The 22,166-nt window shown below is 38.0% G+C and overlaps 1 protein-coding gene across 3 annotated transcripts in view; it reads right to left on the reverse strand.

Moving 5' to 3' along the window:
• Positions 1 to 22,166, reverse strand: part of LOC306885622 (NACHT, LRR and PYD domains-containing protein 12-like) — a 79,615-nt gene that overhangs the window by 32,535 nt on the left and 24,914 nt on the right. For all 3 annotated transcript variants that reach the window (XM_079442271.1, XM_079442272.1, XM_079442273.1), the window contains exons 8-10: positions 16,013 to 17,791; positions 15,620 to 15,793; positions 12,926 to 13,099 (exon numbers count right to left, since the gene is read on the reverse strand). In XM_079442271.1, coding sequence (XP_079298397.1) covers positions 12,926 to 13,099; positions 15,620 to 15,793; positions 16,013 to 17,791 — 2,127 coding nt within the window. The remainder of the gene's footprint in view (positions 1 to 12,925; positions 13,100 to 15,619; positions 15,794 to 16,012; positions 17,792 to 22,166) is intronic.

The raw sequence follows: 22,166 nt of genomic DNA on the forward strand, positions 1-22,166 counted from the left end.
TCCAGAAAGGTGTACAATATGGGACTTTTAAAATTTGTACTGTTTTTCTTCAAAAACTCTTTTCAGTTTTTTACAGTATATGTACAGACTTTGTATTTTGTCTTTCAAAATAAAACTTGAATTTACAATCTTGAGCATGCTTTAACACTTTGGGCACTATTTTAATGATCTAAGCGCAAGGTCTAAAGCGCAGGTGCACTTAGGGCATGTCCGAATCCACTTTTGCTAGTTTTACGATGGGAAAAACGGTCTGCGCGCCCGGTGCATGGTCTAGTGTTGTCCCTATTCTCTTAATGAGTAATGGGTGTGTTTTGGGCATAACACGCAATAGCAGTTTTTGGGCATAACATACAACAGCAATTTTACAGAGCCTTTCTGTGTTTCTGGTCCAGTTTAGTCAAGTATTGAGTCTTAGCCTGTTTCCTTATCTCGTCTTGTCAGTCTGCAGCCTGCCCTGGAATTATCAGATGTCTCAGATTAATGCTTTGTCTTGCCGTTTTGGACTCTTGTTCACCCCTCATCTGGACTATTGTTTGTCTGTGTGGATTATCCATTCGCCTCGTCCCCCTGGATTATGTTTGCCGTCAATCGACCCACGCGTGTTTACTGGACTGCTCTTGTGACTTGCCCTCTATATACCTGTTTGCCAGTTTTCGACCCTGCTTGTGTATGACCATGTCTATGAATAAAGCCCTGCACATTGATCCGTAAGTCTCATGTTCTGATCACTCCGTAACACACATATTGATTTAATGTGGAATACCATTCATATTAAATAAGGGAAAATTCTGTGTTGATGTCAAGCCCTGTTTGCAAATAAAGTGAAAGTGAAAGTGCCGTGACATACGGCCAATTATGGTGATCCATACTCTGAATTTGTGCTCTGCATTTAACCCATCCAAAGTGCACACACACAGCAGTGAACACACACACACCCTTAACACACACCCGGAGCAAATATGTGCTAATATTGCCAACTCCTTGCAAAATTATAACAGACTGCTGATATTACTGAATTCACAGTATGAAATATCACAAAACATTACTTTTGGTACCATATAATAGTCATAAATTGCTCAGTCAGTTGTTGTTTGTTCTCTCTCTTCTGTGTACATACAACAGAACCAAGTAAATGTTTAGAGATTTTTCACATTCTCACTACCTTTTAGCATCAACACAAGGAAGGTTTTAGGTTTTGAAATTGTGTGATATCAGTCTCCAGAACATAAAAAACTAGCAGTTTGGGTGGGCCCATGATCTTCCATCTAGCAGCACAGTAGAACCAATGTAACATCTACATTAGATACAACAAACCTAACACAAACTATAACAAGTGATTCATAGTGTGTTATAATTAATTATTTGGACATTTAACTCCTCTTCCTTTTGTATTCACAGGTTGATGACAAATGTGGTAATAGCCAGTTTCAATAAGGATGTAATGCAATGTCTGTCCAACGTTGGAGGTTGAAATCAATTTAATGTTAGGTTCTGAAGTCAACCCGATTTTCATTTTTGACAAAAATACAATGTTTGCCACCGTTGGAGGCTGACGAAAATCTGATGTTGGGTTCTGACGTCAACCTGATTTTGATTTTCAACTGAAAAGCGAAGTCTGTCCAATGTTGGAGATTGACGTCAATCTGACTTGGGTTCTGACACCAACCCGATTTTCATTTTCAACCAAAATGCAACAACTGTCCAACGTTGGAGATTGACGTCAATTTGACAATGGGTTCTGAAATCAATCTTACGTTGAATTCTTATGACAATCTGGCATTGCGTTCTGATGTCAACCCGATATTCATTTTCAACCAAAATACAATGTCTCTCCAAAATTAGGGTCCAACATCAATCTGACATTATATTGATGTCTGGTGCCTGCTGGGGAGGCCAAAATATATAAAAACAATATTGATTCTCTAAGTTCAAAAGTGGGAGGGTCAGGGGCACAGAGCATCTGAAACAAGCCAATTAGAGCTCAGCCTCAAGTTTACAGACCTAAAGGGCTGCCCTCGACTAAATATTTTTCTGGTCGACTAATAGTTGTTCATTTGAATCATTAGTCGACTAATCACACGTTTATTAATAAACCATTTAAATTATAATAATGAGCCTCAATTACCTACATAGCCTAAACAGCAAGAAGGCTGCATTAACAGTTTAATAATTAATTGATAAACTAGTTCTTTCATTGTTTTCGGTTTAAGAGATGAAGTCAGCGACACTGACTTGTCATCTCCGCAGTAGTGGGTGCACCTGTCTGCATGTTTTATTTGGACTACATAATCTGATAATATTTGTCCTCCATTTGAGTTGGTTCATTTGGTTCAATAATGATAATTTTAGATGACCTTTCGGATGTATTTAATTATAAAACCCTTTATAATCTATAGTAACATTACACATTTCATATTTTCTTTAAACCTTCTTGGATATTAAAACAGGCACCTGAAATTCAAACCAAATTAAAGTTACATTGTGCATGAATTTGCACATGTTATAATGTAAGCATCATTAATAACCTCTTGTGTTTAATAATAATAATAATAATAAAAGATTGATTAGTGAAATGAAAGAATGATTAATAAAATAAAAAATGAGAATGATTAGTAATTGTCTCTAATTGGCCTGTTAAGGTAAGCCCTCAAAACACTTCTTATTTAGTGGTACAGTTTTGCATGATTTGTATATTATATTTAATAGTTCACATTTTGTATAACCATTTGCAATTAGTTTTTAAAATGTAATATTACATTCTTAAGGATTCTACACCGCTTACATTTTAGGAGCACTTGTGCTCCTACTTAAAAAAATAAAAAATAAAAAAATAAATAGGAACATCTTCTGATCACTGACAGAAAGTAATCTTCACATTATAAGGCAATATTTGACACCTTCAAGTTTTTTTTTTTTTTTTTACCCTTGTAATGCCTCTAACTTTTTTTTTAATTTGTCATTTTTTTGTGCCAAAATATTTTGATTTATAAACTTTTATCGAAAATTTTAATTAAACAATAAATTCAATTAAAATAACAAGATACAATTAGGAAGAATAAGTTACAAGTCAAATGAAATCAGCATCAACAATTATCATGTCACAGAAGAGCACAAATGTGGCATTAAGCATTATTTACAGATTTTTAACAAGACTCAGGTGGCCTTAATGCATTTCATAATAACAATACTATGAGATTAATGTTTTAAATATACATTTTTGAATATAGAAATGTAAAACGATTTAAATGACTCAATTTATACTTTAAAAATGAAACTGAAACGCCAGTAGGTGGATGTAAGTCACTGTCTTTGTCACTGAATCATTTATTCAATAGATTAATTCAAACGGCTGAGTTATTTAGGAACGAAGTAAGTGACTCTCTTTATGAATGGGTCATTGAATAATTGACTCACTAGATTTGTTCAAAAATGCAGATTCATTCATAAATGAAACACAGCTGTGTTTGCTTGGAGAACGGCTCAGCTGTGATGTTGTTTGGAATTATTTTAGTTGACTTTATTTTATTTTTAAAATAAAGAATTATTTTAGTTAACTATCGCTTCCAGCTTCGCTACTGTTCTTGCTTACTGCTCTGCGCTTTGCTCCCTGTTTATGTACTTTTCTCAGATTTTTCTAAGACTTTAACTTCAGCAGATCAGAACAGTGCTCAAACAACAAAGTTTTTTGGGACTGGAATACTCTTCCCACTGCCAGCAGCTTACATTCCAGAGACAGGAAAACACAGCTGCCATCATTCTAACAGACAGGAAAGAAAATGCCTTTTGTGGAATGTACTTGCTGCATGAACTGCCACAGACTTCTAAAGGATTGTGGTTCTTGAAACAAAGTTACTTGCTAGACATCCAAACCAAGTGGAACACACAGCAGATCGTCATCACGGACCCCCTCAGCATATAGCCGGTGAGTCCTGTGAATCTAGTGAATCTCAACAGTTTATACCAAGTGTAGAGGAACAAGCTGAAACTGATCGATAGACTAAGGGACAAGCTGAAACTGATCGACAGACTAATCAATGGCACAAACAGGGAGCGAGACCCAAAGGCACTCGAGACATCAGATTGTCACGAGTATCTTGTATTGCTGCCGTAGCATCCTCTACCCCAGATACGGCTATGACAATGCTTGCAAACACTGGTATTCTACCAACCCCCTATACATCTTGAGAACAGATTTGAAGCATTAATGAATGTGGGTGAGGTGAACATAGATTGTATCAGCAAGCAGCTAACATTGCTACTAGCAGGCTCTCAAGGTCGAGCAGACAGCAGCGTTCAGCTCAGAGCGCAGCCGAGCCCAGGACTCTGATAGTGGGCGACTCTATCATCAGAAACATCAGTAGCAGGACTACAACTACATGCTGCTTTCCTCAATCAACCGTCTCTGATGTGAACAGGGAACTTCGGAACATTCTAATGAAGCACAAGACTGCAAATCGAATTATCATCCATGTGGGGAAGAATGATATTCGGAAAGAGCAGTCAGAACTCCTTAAGAAGGATTACAGTGAACTCTTTGAAACACTTCAAAGACTTAAAGTTCAGTCATTCATCAGTGGACCATTCCCACCAAGGGGAACTAACATGTTTTCACGGCTGCTTGGGCTGAATACATGGTTACAAAGAACCTGCAGTATAAAAGTAGTCAACTTCGTTGACAACTTTAATCTTTTCTGGGGCCACAGACAACTGTTTAAACTGGATGGCCTCCACCCAAACAGACTCGGTGTAAGAGTGCTAAAGGACAATATCTATTTCTCCCTTTGTCATCCTTCAGTAGTGTGTGCCAATCCACTCGGCCTGAATGGCACACACACACCTGGACAGAATATGAGTGACCACAGGACTTCATATCAACTTCCGAGTCATCATGTGGTTGACTTGACACATCCCACAAGGACATTGATAACGCCACGCAGCCAAAACAAACTCTGCTCATAGAAACTATCCCAGCTGAGCCCTGCCCACAGAGCTCATCACAAACAGATTGTGACGTACTACAACAGCTCCAAGACTCAGCACCCAAGGACGACTTTTTGGAAAACAGCCAGGGAAGCCAGGACAACATATCACAGCCACCGGTAACACCAGAGCCAGAGCCCATCTCACCAGACACATTATCCCTCTCTCCAGCATCTCCACTTCTAAGCTTCTCACAGAAAATGGTGGAACTGATGTATGCTGCGACCAAAATCGTCCACTCTTTCGCTGCAAGCCCACAGATATCAACTAAAAAATGGCGGGCTCCACAACCACCAAAGCCTGTAGACCCAGCTCTCCCTCCTCCTCCTGTGAGAGCTCTCCGACTGCTTCCACAACGCCAGGGCCCAAACCCTCCTCCATTGACTGTAGGTGAACCAAAAACAACTGATAACAGCTCTCAGTGATATGTGTCGGGTGCCCGCTATGTTAGCAGCAACTTTCACAAATGTTTACAGAACAAGCGGGAACCCAGTGTGCTTGTAGCTTTCCTTATTTCTGTTTTTATCACGTGATAGAAAGTCTAAGGCCTTCTCAAGCCATACGGCTGACCCATCTAACCTGCGGCCTATAATGCATCAATCCAAGACTGCTGTAGAGACAAAATTTAATTCCATCAAGTTAGCATTTTTAAACATTCGCTCACTAAAAAAATAAATAATTTCTGATCAATGATTTACTAACCACAAATAACCTGGATTTTATGTTTCTAAATGAAACATGGCTAGAAGACAGCTGCAGTGCAACAGTCCTCAATGAAACAGCCCCTCCTAACTTTAATTTTACAAGTGTCTGCAGGAATGTTAGGAGAGGTGGAGGTGTAGCTGCTCTATTTAAAGATGTTTATCAATGCAAACAAGTGTCATTTGCTCAGTATTTGTCTTTTGAATACCTAGGTAGTGTGCTGAAAAGTGCTCCACGCACCCTGATTATCATTATTTACAGGCCTCCAAAACACTCTCCAGCCTTTGTTGAAGAGTTCACCGAACTGTTATCAATGATTTCCTCAGAGTTTGACTGTTTTGCTATTGCAGGGGATTTTAATTTTCACATAGATAATGCAGAAATCAAAACTACAAAAGAAATTATAACTGTTTTAAACACTTTTGACCTGAGTCAGCATGTGCATGGACCCACACACAATCGCGGACACACTCTAGATTTACTCATCAGTAGAAGTTTTAAACATTTCATCCATTGTTATTAAGGATGTAGCACTATCTGATCACTTCTGTATTTTCTTTGATATATTGATCTCTGTTACCACTGAATCTAGATCTGTATCTGTCAGAAAGAGATGCATTAACGAGAACACTAGTGTGCTATTTATGAAGGCTATACCTTTAACACCAAGCATTTCTGCAGACTTTGTTGATCTTCTCCTGGATTCATTTAACTCAAAAGTTAAGAATGATGATATTGATTGATGATATTGCTCTGGTAAAGGTAAGCAAGAAGACTGGCAGAAAAAATGATCTTGGAGAAAATCAACATCAGTTCAGAGTATGAAAAGACAATGCAGAAAAGCTGAGCTGATGTGGTGGAAGACGAAACTCGAAATTCACTATAGCATCTATGAAGACAGCCTTCATGCTTTCAATGTGGAACTAGCCACAGCTAGACAGACCTTCTTCTCAAACCTTATAAACAGTAACTTTAACAACACTCACACTCTTTTTGCAACTGTGGAGAGACTGACAAACCCCCCCCCCCCAAGTCAGATTCCCAGTGAAATGCTCTCCGACAGCAAATGCGAGTTTGCTTCCTTCTTTTCTGAGAAGATCAATTATATCAGAAAGGAGAATGGCACGTCTTCCAGTTATGCAGAGGTCACACAGATTCGACCGCAATTTCAAAAAGAAGTGACTATGTCTGTTTTTGAAGCAATTGATAGCAAAATTTTGGAAGAAATAGTACAGCACCTTAAATCGTCAACCTGCTATCTTGACACACTTCCCACATCTTTTTTTAAAAGTGTGCATAACTCTTTAGAAGAAGATCTCGTAGAAGTGGTGAACGCCTCACTTCTTTCTGGGACTAGGGATGGGCGATATCTTATCGTTTGCGATATACCGTTGAAAATTCTCCTCACGATAAAAATTTGTCTCCTCACGATAATAACGATAAGTCTAGTTGATGATGTAGTTTTGTGCGCGCCCGATTCACTGTTCACGTGCGGAGTGAAAACAAGCATGGCGGAAGGCGGACGTGAGGCTGAGGAGGAGCTTGTTGTTAAGCGAGGAGCTACCTCCACAATTTGAAACTGGTTTGGTTACAGAAAATCAGATGAGCAGCAAACTACCGTAATATGCAAAGTTTGCAGAAAAACGGTGGTTACAAAGAGTGGAAACACGTCCAATTTGAATTTGACATAAGAGATGCCATACTTTTAATAAAGTTAGAAAAATGCCATTACAAAGGTAAAAACAAAATTCCCTGTAAATCACTTTAAGTCAAATATCACCTCATAATGGGAAGGTTAATTTTTGATCAGAATTTTTGATTATTGATTTGAAGGTGCTGCTAAATTTTTGACCGTGCTCCTAAATATTTTAAATTAGGAGCACAAGTGCTCCTAAAAAGAAAAGTAAGCGTAGAGCCTTGAGATATATTTCTCATGTATGTGAGGAGCCCCAATTTTAAGTTTTATTTTTTTTATTATTATTATTTTAAGTTGTTTCATTATCAGGAAAAAATGCAAGTGATTCGCGCGAGCACCTCACTGTCATGCATACGCATTCTTTTCCGCACAAACACTTGAATATGAATAATAGTATAGACTCTAGAGAATAGCCTCATAAACTTGTTTTAATAAATCGCTCATGCATTAAATAACGATACAAAACAGGTTGTTAAATATGCTGAATATATTGTTCAAATATTTATAAAATGTGAAACTGTAGCTAATCTTATTCGCAGTCTAGCATTTTGCATCTGCATAACATAGTGAATTATTTTTAACATGCAATGATACAAAATAAAACCAAACAAGATTTGTAATGAAGAAAAAAAATATTTAGACAAATAAGAATGATGTAGCCCACATCTCTTGAGCGTCGCACTCAGCATGCGCGTGCCGAACACGCTAAATCTTGCTCTCTGCATGAATGCAACGCAGATAGTGACACAAGTTTGTTTGAAACACATAAAAAGTTTAAACAAGATAATAATATTAACAATGAACATTATATGACATTTAAAATAGTTTTGGCGATTTTTCCTTCAGTCCGCCTGTGCATTTCTGACCCAAACAGCAAAGCAGTCTAAATCTCCGCGATGTTCTCGTTAAATATGCAATTTCTGAGATATTACAATTAATTAATTTCTAAAATGTTATGATATGGAAAGCCTGAAACAGATCACAGGCTTTCAGTCATCAGCAACGTGGTAAACGTGTGCCAGTATGCATCTGATTTAATATGAAGCGTCCGTAATGCATTATTATGGTTAATAAGAGCAATTAATGGAGATGAGCTGTTGATCATAATTAGCATGGCCATAAGTTGGCTTTGTACAGAAAGTTTCAAGTTAATTGCATTAATAATTACTATATGAAATAAACTTAATCTTTAAAACGTTACGGACGTGACACAGCGCTGAAGCGTCCTGACGTCATAAATCTAGCCCTTATAAATCCAAAAATCATCGCTGTGTTTAGACTAAGTGAGTGTATTTACTTTTCAGACAGGCCTCCATCTTTCTACAAAATACTTACTGTTGACATAAATTAAAAAAGTCTTTGGGCAGTCTTTGATATCTCATTTCAAAATATGAAATACAGTCGAATGAAAATATATTTTTACTATAGGTGCACCCCTCATATCAGTCATATGTGGTGGATAAACATAGCGATTAAAGCACGTTAATGCAGTAAAATACAGACCTAAACGCACAACTTAAACAGGGTTTTGTTCTTTTGGTAAAAACTTCATTTTTTTTTGGTAAAAACTTCATCAAAACTTCATATCGCCCATCCCTATCTGGGACTTTTCCAAACTCCCTGAAAAATGCAGTTGTTAAGCTCCTTCTGAAAAAGCTTAATCTTGGTAACACCATGGTGAGCAACTATAGACCAATATCAGATCTTCCTTTTATAGGTACAATTATTGAAAAGGTAGCTTTTAATCAGCTGAACAACAACTTAAACTCAAATGGATAGCTGGACAATTTTCAGTCTTTTCACAGCACAGAGACAGCACTCATTAAGATAATAAATGATATTCACATTAATTCTGATTCTGGCAAAATATCAGTGCTGGTACTACTATCTTAGTGCTGCGTTTGACACTGTCGATCATAACATACTTCTAGAGAGACTGGAAAACTGGGTCGGGCTTTCTGGGATTGTACTCAAATGGTTCAGGTCATACTTAGAAGGGAGAGGTTATTATGTGAGTATAGGAGAGCATAAGTCTAAATGGACGTCCATGACATGCGGAGTCCCACAAGGCTCAATTCTTTCACCGCTCTTGTTTAGCTTACCTATATGTTCCCACTAAGTCAAATAATGAGAAAGAACCAAATTGCCAATCACAGCTATGCTGATGATACCCAGATTTACCTAGCCTTACCTCCAAATGACTATAGCCCCATCGACTCCCTCTGCCAATGCATTGATGAAATTAACGGTTGGATGTGCCAAAATCCACCAGCAGGGTGGATTATTGTAATGGTCTTCTCACCGGCCTTCCAAAGAAGACCATTAGACAGCTGCAGCTCATCCAGAACGCTGCTGTCAGGATTCTGACTAGAACCAGAAAATCTGAGCATATCACACCAGTCCTCAGGTCCTTACACTGGCTTCCAGTTACATTTAGGATTGATTTTAAAGTTCTTTTACTCGTTTATAAATCACTCAATGGCCTAGGACCTAAATACATTGCAGATATGCTCACTGAATATAAACCACTCAGATCAGACCATTCAGATCATTAGGATTGAGTCAGTTAGAAATACCAAGGGTTCACACAAAACAAGGGGAGTCCGCTTTTAGATATTATGCCGCCCGCAGTTGGAACCAGCTTCCAGAAGAGATCAGATGTGCTAAAACATTAGCCACATTTAAATCCAGACACAAAACTCATCTGTTTAGCTGTGCATTTGTTGAATGAGCACTGTGCTATGTCCGAACTGATTGCACTGTATTTTATGTATAATCATTTTCTATTCTTAACTGTTTTAAATTCATTTTAAATCAATTTTTATATAATATCATTATTATTATTAATTCCTTGTCTTTATTGCTGTGATTATTATTATTTTTAATGACTATTTCACTTCCTTTTATGTAAAGCACTTTGAATTACCACTGTGTATGAAATGTGCTATATAAATAAACTTGCCTTGCCTTGACGAAATAGAGCACAATCAAACAGTGTTCCTAAAATGTAAGTCACTTAATATAACTTTTGTTTAAAATAAAAAATGTATAAAACTGTTGTATAAATTCAGTTTCACATTTGCAAACTCCCTTTATAATCATAAAAGAACTGTTACTCGTCTTGCATCTCACAAATTGTCCATTTTACTTAATGAAGCTCTCTACACTGCATGATGAATCTATACATCGTCTCTACACTTAGCTTGTTATAATGAATGACAAAACCTTCAGTCTGCTTAGTAATTTCATGATCTGTTGTTCTGTGAAGAGTAGAGCAGCACGCGTAGTGATAGTTAAGCATTTCTTTTGGATGCAGTCTGCAGGTATCATGCCCAATCACAAAAGACGGCATTGCGCAGCGAACCATAGACACAAATATTGCGCTAGGTTTATGTACAGAACTGTGAAAGCTTTTTCATAGTCTTTTGAATGGATAGAATATAGAAATCACTTTAATTTGCATATAAACCTAACCAGTTGGAAATGAAACACTGTCCCCCCTCGAAATTCACTCCCCAGACTCCGTCCCCCCCATTTCCAGCCCTGACTACCACACAGACCAGTCATTAGCAATCTGCGTAAATCCGCCAATGTGGATTTTTATTTATTTATTTTCTGCGACTAATAAAATTTTGGCCGACCAAGCCTCTTCTGGTCAACTAATGGTTAGTCAACTAAGGGGCAGCTCTACTAAAAGACACCCATTTGTCCAGCACACCGCACACACAAAACAAACGAAGAACAGCTTTGATTTATTTTATTTTTAATAGGTGCTAACATGACTACCAGTTGAATGGTATGAATAAATAATGTAATTTCATTATTATTTTGCAATATACAGGTCCTTCTCAAAAAATTTGCATATTGTGATAAAGTTCATTATTTTCTGTAATGCACTGATAAACATTAGACTTTCATATATTTTAGATTCATTACAACACAACTGAAGTAGTTCAAGCCTTTTATTGTTTTAATATTGATGATTTTGGCATACAGCTCATGAAAACCCAAAATTCCTATCTCAAAAAATTAGCATATTTCATCCGACCAATAAAAGAATGGCCATTATGTTCATTTATGCACTCAATACTTGGTCGGGAATCCTTTTGCAGAAATGACTGCTTCAATGCGGCGTGGCATGGAGGCAATCAGCCTGTGGCACTGCTGAGGTGTTATGGAGGCCCAGGATGCTTCGATAGCGGCCTTAAGCTCATCCAGAGTGTTGGGTCTTGCGTCTCTCAACTTTCTCTTCACAATATCCCACAGATTCTCTATGGGGTTCAGGTCAGGAGAGTTGGCAGGCCAATTGAGCACAGTAATACCATGGTCAGTAAACAATTTACCAGTGGTTTTGGCACTGTGAGCAGGTGCCAGGTCGTGCTGAAAAATGAAATCTTCATCTCCATAAAGCTTTTCAGCAGATGGAAGCATGAAGTGCTCCAAAATCTCCTGATAGCTAGCAGCATTGACCCTGCCCTTGATAAAACACAGTGGACCAACACCAGCATCACTGACTGTGAGTACTTGACACTGGACTTCAGGCATTTTGGCATTTCCCTCTCCCCAGTCTTCCTCGAGACTCTGGCACCTTGATTTCCGAATGACATGCAAAATTCGCTTTCATCCGAAAAAAGTACTTTGGACCACTGAGCAACAGTCCAGTGCTGCTTCTCTGTAGCCCAGGTCAGGCGCTTCTGCCGCTGTTTCTGGTTCAAAAGTGGCTTGACCTGGGGAATGCGGCACCTGTAGCCCATTTCCTGCACACGCCTGTACACGGTGCCTCTGGATGTTTCTACTCCAGACTCAGTCCACTGCTTCCGCAGGTCCCCCAAGGTCTGGAATCGGTCCTTCTCCACAATCTTCCTCAGGGTCCGGTCACCTCTTCTCGTTGTGCTGCGTTTTCTGCCACACTTTTTCCTTCCCACAGACTTCCCACTGAGGTGCCTTGATACAGCACTCTGGGAACAGCCTATTCGTTCAGAAATTTCTTTCTGTGTCTTACCCTCTTGCTTGAGGGTGTCAATGATGGCCTTCTGGACAGCAGTCAGGTCGGCAGTCTTACCCATGATTGCGGTTTTGAGTAATAAACCAGGCTGGGAGTTTTTAAAAGCCTCAGGAATCTTTTGCAGGTGTTTAGAGTTAATTAGTTGATTCAGATGATTAGGTTAATAGCTCGTTTAGAGAACCTTTTCATGATATGCTAATTTTTTGAGATAGGAATTTTGGGTTTTCATGAGCTGTATGCCAAAATCATCAATATTAAAACAATAAAAGGCTTGAACTACTTCAGTTGTGTTGTAATGAATCTAAAATATATGAAAGTCTAATGTTTATTAGTACATTACAGAAAATAATGAACTTTATCACAATATGCTAATTTTTTGAGAAGGACCTGTATATTTAACTTATCTTTAACATGTTGAAGTAGGATTCTTCCCTGGCTAACTTTATGGGGGTGGCGACCCAGCGCCCCCTATTGACCAGCCACCCCTGTTAGTGTCAGAGAGTTATTACTGTCACAATGTGACCATCAGATAAATTATTTACCTTAGTTTCTCCAGATTACAGTGAGGATCCTTCAGTACAGCAGAGAGCAGATTCACTCCTGCCACTTTTATTGTATTTCCAGTTAGATCCAGTTCTCTCAGGTGTGAGGGGTTTGATCTCAGAGCTGAAGCCAGAACAGCACAAGCTTCATATATGACTCCACAATCACTCAACCTGTAGAGAACAATGACATTCTTTACTCTCTCAGTTCAAGATATACAGCTCAAATAAACAGGATAACTGCTATTGATAATTAATAATAATCCAAGTGCACAAAAAAGTTAAAATAACAAAATATACCATATAGCCAGTTATTTTGTCATTTATCACTGGATGGAATGACCCATGTCGTTCCAAATCCATAAAAGCTTAATTTGTCTTCGGAACACAATTTAAGATATTTTGGATGAAAACCGGGAGGCTTGTGACTGTGCCATTGACTGCCAAGTAAATAACACTGTCAAGGCCCAGGAAAGTATGAAAGACGTAATAATAGTCCATCTGCTATCAGTGGTTCAACCGTAACGTTATGAAGCTACGGGAATACTTTTTGTATGCAAAGAAAACAAAAATAAAGGCTTTATTCAACAATTTGTCTTCTCTTGCGTTCCACCTACCCACCACATGGATACGCTGTTTTCATTCAAATCAAAGCGTAAATAAATGTAGAAGATGTTTCCGTGTGGCGCAGCTGACACAGAACAGCATATGCAGTTTGCGTCCAGCGGATACTCTCCAAAATGTTACTACGGTTACGTGGAAGTGACACGGAGGAGATGAATTGTTGAATAAAGTTGTTATTTTTGTTTTCTTTGTAAACAAAAAGTATTCTAGTAGCTTCATAATATTACAGTTGAACCACTGATGGCAGATAAACTATTTTGATGTCTTTCATACTTTTCTGGGTCTTGACAGTGTTATTTACTTGGCAGTCAATGGGACAGTCACAAGTAGGGATGGGTATCGTTAAGGTTTTAACGGTATTACTACTCTTATCGATACTGCTTATCGATCCGGTACTTTAACGGTATTCTTATCGGTACTTTTTGTTTTACTTTGTTTCTTTGTTCATATTCTTACAGTATCTTATCTTATGTATATAAAACACTAAAAATGCCTGCACTTCATCAATTTGTAAATGCACCAGTGTGCAGGTATTTTTAGTGTTTTATATACATAAGATAAGATACAGTAACAACATGAACAAAGAAACAAAGTAAAACAAACTGACAAATACAATAAAACAAAGACAAACGAAATGAAATAAACAGTGCTTTCATTTTTCCATGAAGGTCTACTAATATTAATGTTCAGGTAAGTAATAGTTACAAAAGTAATCAAATGTAAATGAGCACTGCCTAGTTTTCACTGTATGTACTGATAGATTTATGTTTATTAAAGCTATAACGTTGTTCAGATTACGAGCTGTGGGTGATTTTCTCTTTGCATTTTGTTCTTTGATTAACATTGATGGCTCAAGCTCCAGTCTGACACTTTAAGACAATATACTGACACGCATCGGATTTTCTCCCAACTGTTCTCGTCCATTTAAAACATAAAAGTGAAGACTCTCATAACCGGCCATTTTGACACATTGTGTGTGTATTTTTTGGCATATTTTTGTGTGTTATTTCGACGCGCCCGAAGCTCAAAGTGTGCTTGTCCGTTTTGGAGCACGCCGCCGCGCAGTCACATGCGCGCGCACACATTTCAGCCTGGGGAAGAGCAGATTGTACTTTCAACGTTTTACTATCAAATATGTCCTGCAATGTAGCAACAGTAAAGACGGCATTTTATAACAATCACTGATTGAGCTGATTCAGATGTTAAGTTTTGGTTCGGAGGAACGAATCCGCGCCGCTATGAAGGGAAGGGAGTTGTGCTAGAAGAAATGCGGCTATAATCCTTGGAAGCCAAAATCGAAAAAAAAAAAATATATACTTAGCTTAATATAACAGCCACAGGCCTAAAGTGTGAGCAGATGTTTGAATAGTTGGTTCTCTCTTCTATCATAATTAAACAGGACATTCATGTTGCGTGTGCTGAAGCTCCGCGTGAGCGCGATCTGGCTTCTGACTTGCGCATAGCAAAAATGCATCATAGACAAATGTTTGAATATTATTGCACATAAAAACAGCTGGCGACATATACACACATATATATATATATATAGAGAGAGAGAGAGAGAGAGAGAGAGAGAGAGAAACAATAAATGTGTGTGTGTTTTCTTAATTTCTCCAATACCGACAGAAGTACCGATAACGTCAGAGCTTATCGATACTCCGGTCTTTTATAATTTAGCCCCGAGACCGATTTAATACCGAGTTTCGGTACCCATCCCTAGTCACAAGCCTCCCGATTTTAATCCAAAATATCTTAAATTGTGTTCCGAAGACGAATTAAGCTTTTACAGGTTTGGAACGACATGGGGCTAAGTAATTAATTACAAAATTGTAATTTTGGTGTGGAGTTACTCTTTGCAATGCTATGCAAACATACATTTAGTATGTTCTGCAACAGTTAGGACAAAAACATAGAATACCTTCTGACACAGGTCCACATTCAAGCAATTCACACAGTGAGCTTAAACATTAATATTAGTTTTAATTTAATTTCATTGTACATCATTCATTAATCCCATTAGGAGGTGAAGGAGGATGTTGAGATATTTATACTTTTATACATATATCTTACTGCAGTTTTTCCAGTTTACAATGAGGATCCTTCAGGCCATCAGAGAGCAGCTTCAGTCCTGACACTCCTAGTTTATTTTTAGACAGATCTAGTTCTCTCAGGTGTGAGGGGTTTGATCTCAGAGCTGAAGCCAGAGCAGCACAACCTTCAGCTGTGACACCACACTTACCCAACCTGTAGAGAACAAAAACATGCATGAGGCAACTGAACTCACACAGACACACAAAATCCTCAAACACTTTTGTAAGTGTATATCAAACACTCTCCTGCTTGCTGCAAGGTATTGGATTTTAAATAAAAATCCCATTTGTTGGTTTGGAAAAAAAGCACATGCTAAAATCATATATGTGATCATGTTTTGTCAGTGTAATGATTGTTGTAAATGTGACTTACTGAACTGATCTGGATTCTTTAACCACAGGCAGCAGCTTCCAAAGAACTTCATCTGCTGTATTTTCGGCTCCAATAAACTGTTTTAGATCAAAAACATCCATCTTCTGCTCTGATGTCAGCAACACATAAACCAGAGCTGACCACTGTGAAGAGGAGAGTTTGGTTGTTCTTATTTCTCCAGATCTGAAATAACCTTGGATCTCCTGCATCAGTGAATCATCACCCAGTTCTTTCAGACAGTGGAACAGATTGATAGATCTCTCTGGAGAGCGATTCTCCCTGATCTTCTGTTTGATGTACTGAACCGTTTCCTCTTTGTTGTAGGAGCAGCTTCCTGTCTGTATCAGTAGTTCTTGTAAGAGAGTCTGACTGGACTCCAATGAGAGACCCAGAAGAAAACGCAGGAAAAGGTCCAGATGTCCATTCTTACTCTGTAAAGCCTCATTCACAGCTCTCTGATGTAGTTCAGATAACGAAACATGTTGAAACAACCAGTTTAAAAACCTAGACCAAAGATTTGGTTTGGTGATTTGGTCAAACACATTTCTGTTCTGCTTAGTACAGGATAGATGTGCGTATAGAGCTGCTAGATGTTCCTGGATGCTCAGATGAACAAAGCAGAAGACTTTCCTCTTAAAGAGTTCAAAGCCACACTCCTCTCTGAAGATCTGAGTGCACAATCCTGAGTACACTAATGCATCTTTCACTTTAATGCCACACTCTCTCAGGTCTTCCTCATAGAAGATCAATTTGCCTTTAACAAGCTGCTCAAAAGCCAGTTTCCCTAGTTTGAGAATCATTTCTTCATCCTTCGCTTTATTCTCATAGTCCTTTCCATGTTTGATCTTGGTCTGAATGATCAGGAAGTGTGTGTACATTTGAGTGAGAGTCTTGGGAATCTCTCTATGCTCTGCTCGACTCAACATCTTCTCTAGAACAGAGGCTGAGATCCAGCAGAACACTGGGATGTGGCACATGATGTGGAGGCTCCTTGATGACTTCAGGTGTGAGAAAATGTCATGGGCTAAAATTGAATCACTGATTCTCTTCTTGAAGTAATCCTCCTTCTGTTTATCGTTGAAGCCTCGTACTTCTGTCACTCGATGTACACACTCAGAGGGAATGCTATCAGCTGCTGCTGGTCTGGAGGTGATCCAGATGAGAGCAGAGGGAAGAAGATTCCCCACAATGAGGTTCATCAACAGCATGTCCACTGAGGCTGATTCACTTATACTACGCAACCTCACATCACTCTGAAAATCAAGAGTCAGTCGACACTCATCCAGACCATCAAAGACAAACAACACTTTATATTCATCACTGGAAATTTCCATTTCTTTGGTTTCAGGAAAAAAGCCATGAAGAAGATCTGAAAGACTGAGTGTTTTGTCCATCAAGTTGAGCTCTCTGAAAGGAAGTGGAAATATGAGCTGGATGTCCTGATTCTCTTTCCCTTCAGCCCAGTCAACAATGAACTTCTGCACAGAGACTGTTTTTCCAATGCCAGCGACTCCCTTTGTCAGCACAGTTCTGATGGCTTTGTCTTGTCCAGGTGAAGGTCTAAATATGTCATTACATTTGATTGGCGTGTCCTCTGTTGCTGTTCTCCTGGATTGTATCTCAATCTGTCTCACCTCATGCTCATTATTGATCTCTCCACTTTCACTCTCTGTGATGTAGAGCTCTGTGTAGATCTCATTCAGGAGTGTTTGGTTTCCATGCATTGCTTTTCCTTCATTCAAACACTGAAACCTCTTCAGCAGATTTGATTTGAATGTGCTTTGGATCAGAATGAAAGATTAAGAGTCGTGACTGAAAGATTTAAATAATTCATTATACCATAAATTCAATGATAATAATTATGCAATATCACACTATCAGTCATCCTGTTGGTCTGAATATGGCTTTTACTAGTTTATACAAGCTGTGCTGATATTCAGTGGTCAAATTGTAAAAAAAAAAAATATATATATATATATATATATATATGTTTGTGTGTGTGTGTGGGGGGGGGGGTAGCTAACTTTACATAATTACTACAAAATTTGCCTAATTTTTAAACATTTCTAATAATAAAAAAAAATGAAATGAACTATGATTTATAAGCTGTCTTCCTTGTGGGGCTTGAAATGTCCTGACAATGTCAAAAGATTCAATGAAGGTTAAACAAGTCCACACACATGCATGCACACAATCTCTGTTTGTCAAATTTCTTATATTCTGCCCCTTGTTTAGGGGTGTGCGATATTGACAAAAATTATATCTCAATATTTTGGGAGGGATTTTTGTTGATGGCGATAATTAAATCATATATATTTTTTGTGTGTTTTTGTGCTAGTACTATGGCTGGTTTAGGCCTGTCATGGATAAATAAAACAATGAAAAAAAAAAAAAACAGTTGGTGGCAGCAAATGCCAACCGTTTATTGAATGTCTCAATAAATGTTTAAATGAATCCTTAAATCAAACGATTCGTTCAAAATGATTCAAACAGAATCTAAGCAAGTGACTTCTAGTGAATCTAAGCAGTGATCTTAATGAATGGATCACTGAATTATTGGCTCACATAATTAATTCAAAAACAGATTAATTCAGCAATGAAACAGTTCTGAGATGTACAATAGCTCTTTGTTTGGAACTACTTCATTGAAAAACTGAAAAAAAACTATATTTCTTGTAACTCACTCTATTAACTTCTTGTTTGTTGAAATGTTGTATAAAATTAATATAACATTTGTGATCACGTTCATGTGCTGAGATTCAGGAAAACAGCATTCTTGCTTGTGTGATATTAACTATATCAAACATAAAGTAAATTAACACTTCTGAAAGCTGCAGTCCATAACTTTTTTTGGTTAAAAATGATCCGAAATTAATATTTGAGCAAGTACATAACCAGCCAGTGTTCAAAACTATCGCCTTACTTTAACCTGATTCACAACAGTTAGCTTATAATGTTTTGTAGTTTGAGTGGTACGAGTAGGTTTTTGCGGTAAATTCGAGCATGGCACTGCGTCATTACGTCACATCTGTAAACATAAGGAAGTTGTCCTGGCTAGTAGGTTATCTCGCGTGAGGATCCTGCAGGTGGAGGATCTTTTCTAGCCTTTTCTCACAGCAGCTGTAATAATTAAATTTATCATTTTGATGGCTGATTGTAATCCAGAAATGTTTATGCGTGTATGAAACACATGTGAACGAAATTAAATTATATTCCAGTTTTAAATGTGCTTCTGATTACAGATAGCCTGGGATTACACAAGATTTGTATTTTAAAGAAAACTAGTTTGAAGGGAGCATAATGGGATTGACTGCCACACATACACCTCAAAAAATTTGATTCAGGGCTTCCGGTTTCACGATGTAGTGAGAGGTCGCGCGGTGTTTGTGCTCTGACTTTTTTACTTAATTAGTACTTTCTGCAGAGGTCTTTACTTATAATTTGCACTTGATACAGTGTCTTTAGTGTTCAGGGAGCAGAACTAATATAGAAATGGGCAACAATACTAAACCTGGCTGTGCTAAAAACCAAGAAGCTTCAAGTAAAGACGATGAAGCATCTGACATGGCAGCGTCACCTGTTACTTTAACGGTAGAAGTGCTCGTGTCAGAGCTCAAGAAGTCAAGGCGAAGTTTGTCAGATGAATTCACAGCTTTGCTGAACTAATTTTTATCCCCTTTACAAACATCTCTGAAGAGCATCCATAGCACTTTGGCCTCACACACCACCACTATGACGGAAATGGAGACGGCGCTCACTGACCATAGCGGCAGGATTACTGAGTTGGAGACCGAATTAACGGTCTCCAACGGTTTAAGAGTTTATGCAAAGTGGTAAGGCAGCAGGTCCAGACGGCTTTCCGATTGATTTTTATAAAAGGTTTGCCAAACAACTAACACCTTTATTGTTAGACATGTACAATGATTCTTTAGTCAATGGCTCTCTTCCCTTAACTCTCACTCAGACTTCTATTTCGCTTATACTTAAGCGTGATAAGAACCCTGTTGAATGTGGCAGTTGGAGGCCTATTAGTTTGTTAAATTCAGATGTTAAATTGCTGGCTTCCCGTCTGGATCCCTGGCTTCCTAAAATAATCCCTGAAGATCAGACTGGTTTCATCAGGGTGACAATTATCTTAACATATTCAATGTCTCCTAAATATTATTTTTTCTCCATCCACTTCTGCATCCAGTGAGAGGATTATTTCATTGGATGCAGAAAAGGCTTTTGACCAAGTCGAGTGGAGCTATTTATTCACTATACTAGACAGATTTGGTTTTGGCTCTTTTTTTATCTCATGGATACGTCTTCTGTACACTGCACCTGTGGCCAGTGTTAGAACTAACTTTTTGTGTTCACAATATTTTACCCCTCTCTAGAGGCACCCGTCAAGGGTGTCCTCTTTCTCCATTATTGTTTGCCTTAGCAATAGAACCTCTTTCTATAGCTTTGTAAAATTCCTTGCTCTTTTCGGGTATCACTAGGGGAGGGATAGAACATCGTGTATCACTCAATGCTGATGACCTTCTGCTTGATATTTCAAACCTGGTCAGCTCGGTCTCTGATTTGTTGCATATTTTTAACACTTTTGGATCCTTTTCTGGATATAAGCTTAAAATATATAAAAGTGAATGTTTCCCAGTTAATAATTTGGCTAAACACATTCCAGCTGGGGCGTTGCCATTTCAGTTATCCTCTACAAAGTTTTGTTACCTGGGAGTAAACATTTCACATTCCTTTGATCTATTATATCAATACAATTTTTCTAAATTGCTCACACAAGTTAAATTAGATTAGCAACATTTGGATAAGATGCCTCTCACTTTATTTGGTAGAATTCAATCAATTAAAATGAATATTTTACCTAGGTTTTTGTTCCTTTTTCAGACACTCACAGTTTTTTTTACCCAAGTTCTTCTTTAAACAGCTAGATGGGGCAATTTCTTCTTATATATGGCTGGGCAGATCTCCTAGGCTAAGTAAGACTTATCTTCAGAGACATAAAAAAGATGGAGGTCTAGCACTGCCTAATTTTTTTATTTATTACTGGGCAGCAAATATTTCATAACTGGTACAACTCTCCCCATTTAGATTGGTGTAAGTTAGAAGCACAGTCCTGTTCTTCATCTTTGCTCCCTGCCTTGGTGTGTGCTCCTTTATCCATTTGCCCCCTCAAAGTGTACCACAAATCCAGTAGTATGCACTTCTCTTAGGATCTGGAGGCAATTCAGACAACATTTTAAACTCGCTGCTCCTTCTCTTTATGGCCCTATTTACAAGAATCATTTATTTATTCCTTCAACTCTAGGATCTGCTTATGCTTCATGGGAAAACAAAGGCCTTGTATATTTCTCTGATTTATTTATTGATGGAGTTTTCGCAACTTTTTCTGATGTTTCAGTTAAACTCAGTATACCACATTGTAACTTGTTTTGTTTCTTTCAAGTGCGTAACTTTGTTCATTCTCACTGTCCTTCTTTTCCACTCTTGCCTGAACCCTCCTTATATGAGAAGTGCCTATTACAGAAATACAGATCTATTTCCTTTTTATATAATTTAATTCTCCCTTATGTTTTGCCTTCAACTTCTCAGTTTAAACATCAATGGGAAGAAGAACTCGGATGTAGTTTGGATTTGGATTGATGGGAATTAGCTGCTGGTAGAGTTAACTGTTGTTCATCCTGTGCCACACTGATTCTGATCAAATTTAAGGTTTTTCATAGAATTAATTTTACAAACGTCAAATTAAGTAAGCTATTTCCGGGTGTGGATGCCACTTGCAATAGTTGTTCTTTGGCTCCTGCTGATCATACCCATATGTTTTTTTCTTGTTCAAAGCTGGAAGATTTGTGGAATTCCTTTTTTGATACTTTTTCTAAAGTTTTTAATATTTCCCTTGAACCATGCCCCCTAATTGCTATTTTTGGTCTCCCATCGGATTTGAATAAATACACAAACTATGTTAATGTTCTTGCCTTTGCCTCATTGATAGCTCGCAGACGAATTTTACTACACTGGAAGTCTTCTAATTCTCCTCCCACTTTTTCATGGTTAGAAGATTTGTTTGCCTTAAGAGGTTCCACTGACAAATTTTATAAAAACTGGGGTCCTCTACTTGACTTTGTCAAAAATACACCACTTATCTTTACTGATT

The sequence above is a fragment of the Barbus barbus genome (assembly GCF_936440315.1).
Source record: "Barbus barbus genome assembly, chromosome: 19".
Classification (NCBI taxonomy): domain Eukaryota; kingdom Metazoa; phylum Chordata; class Actinopteri; order Cypriniformes; family Cyprinidae; genus Barbus; species Barbus barbus.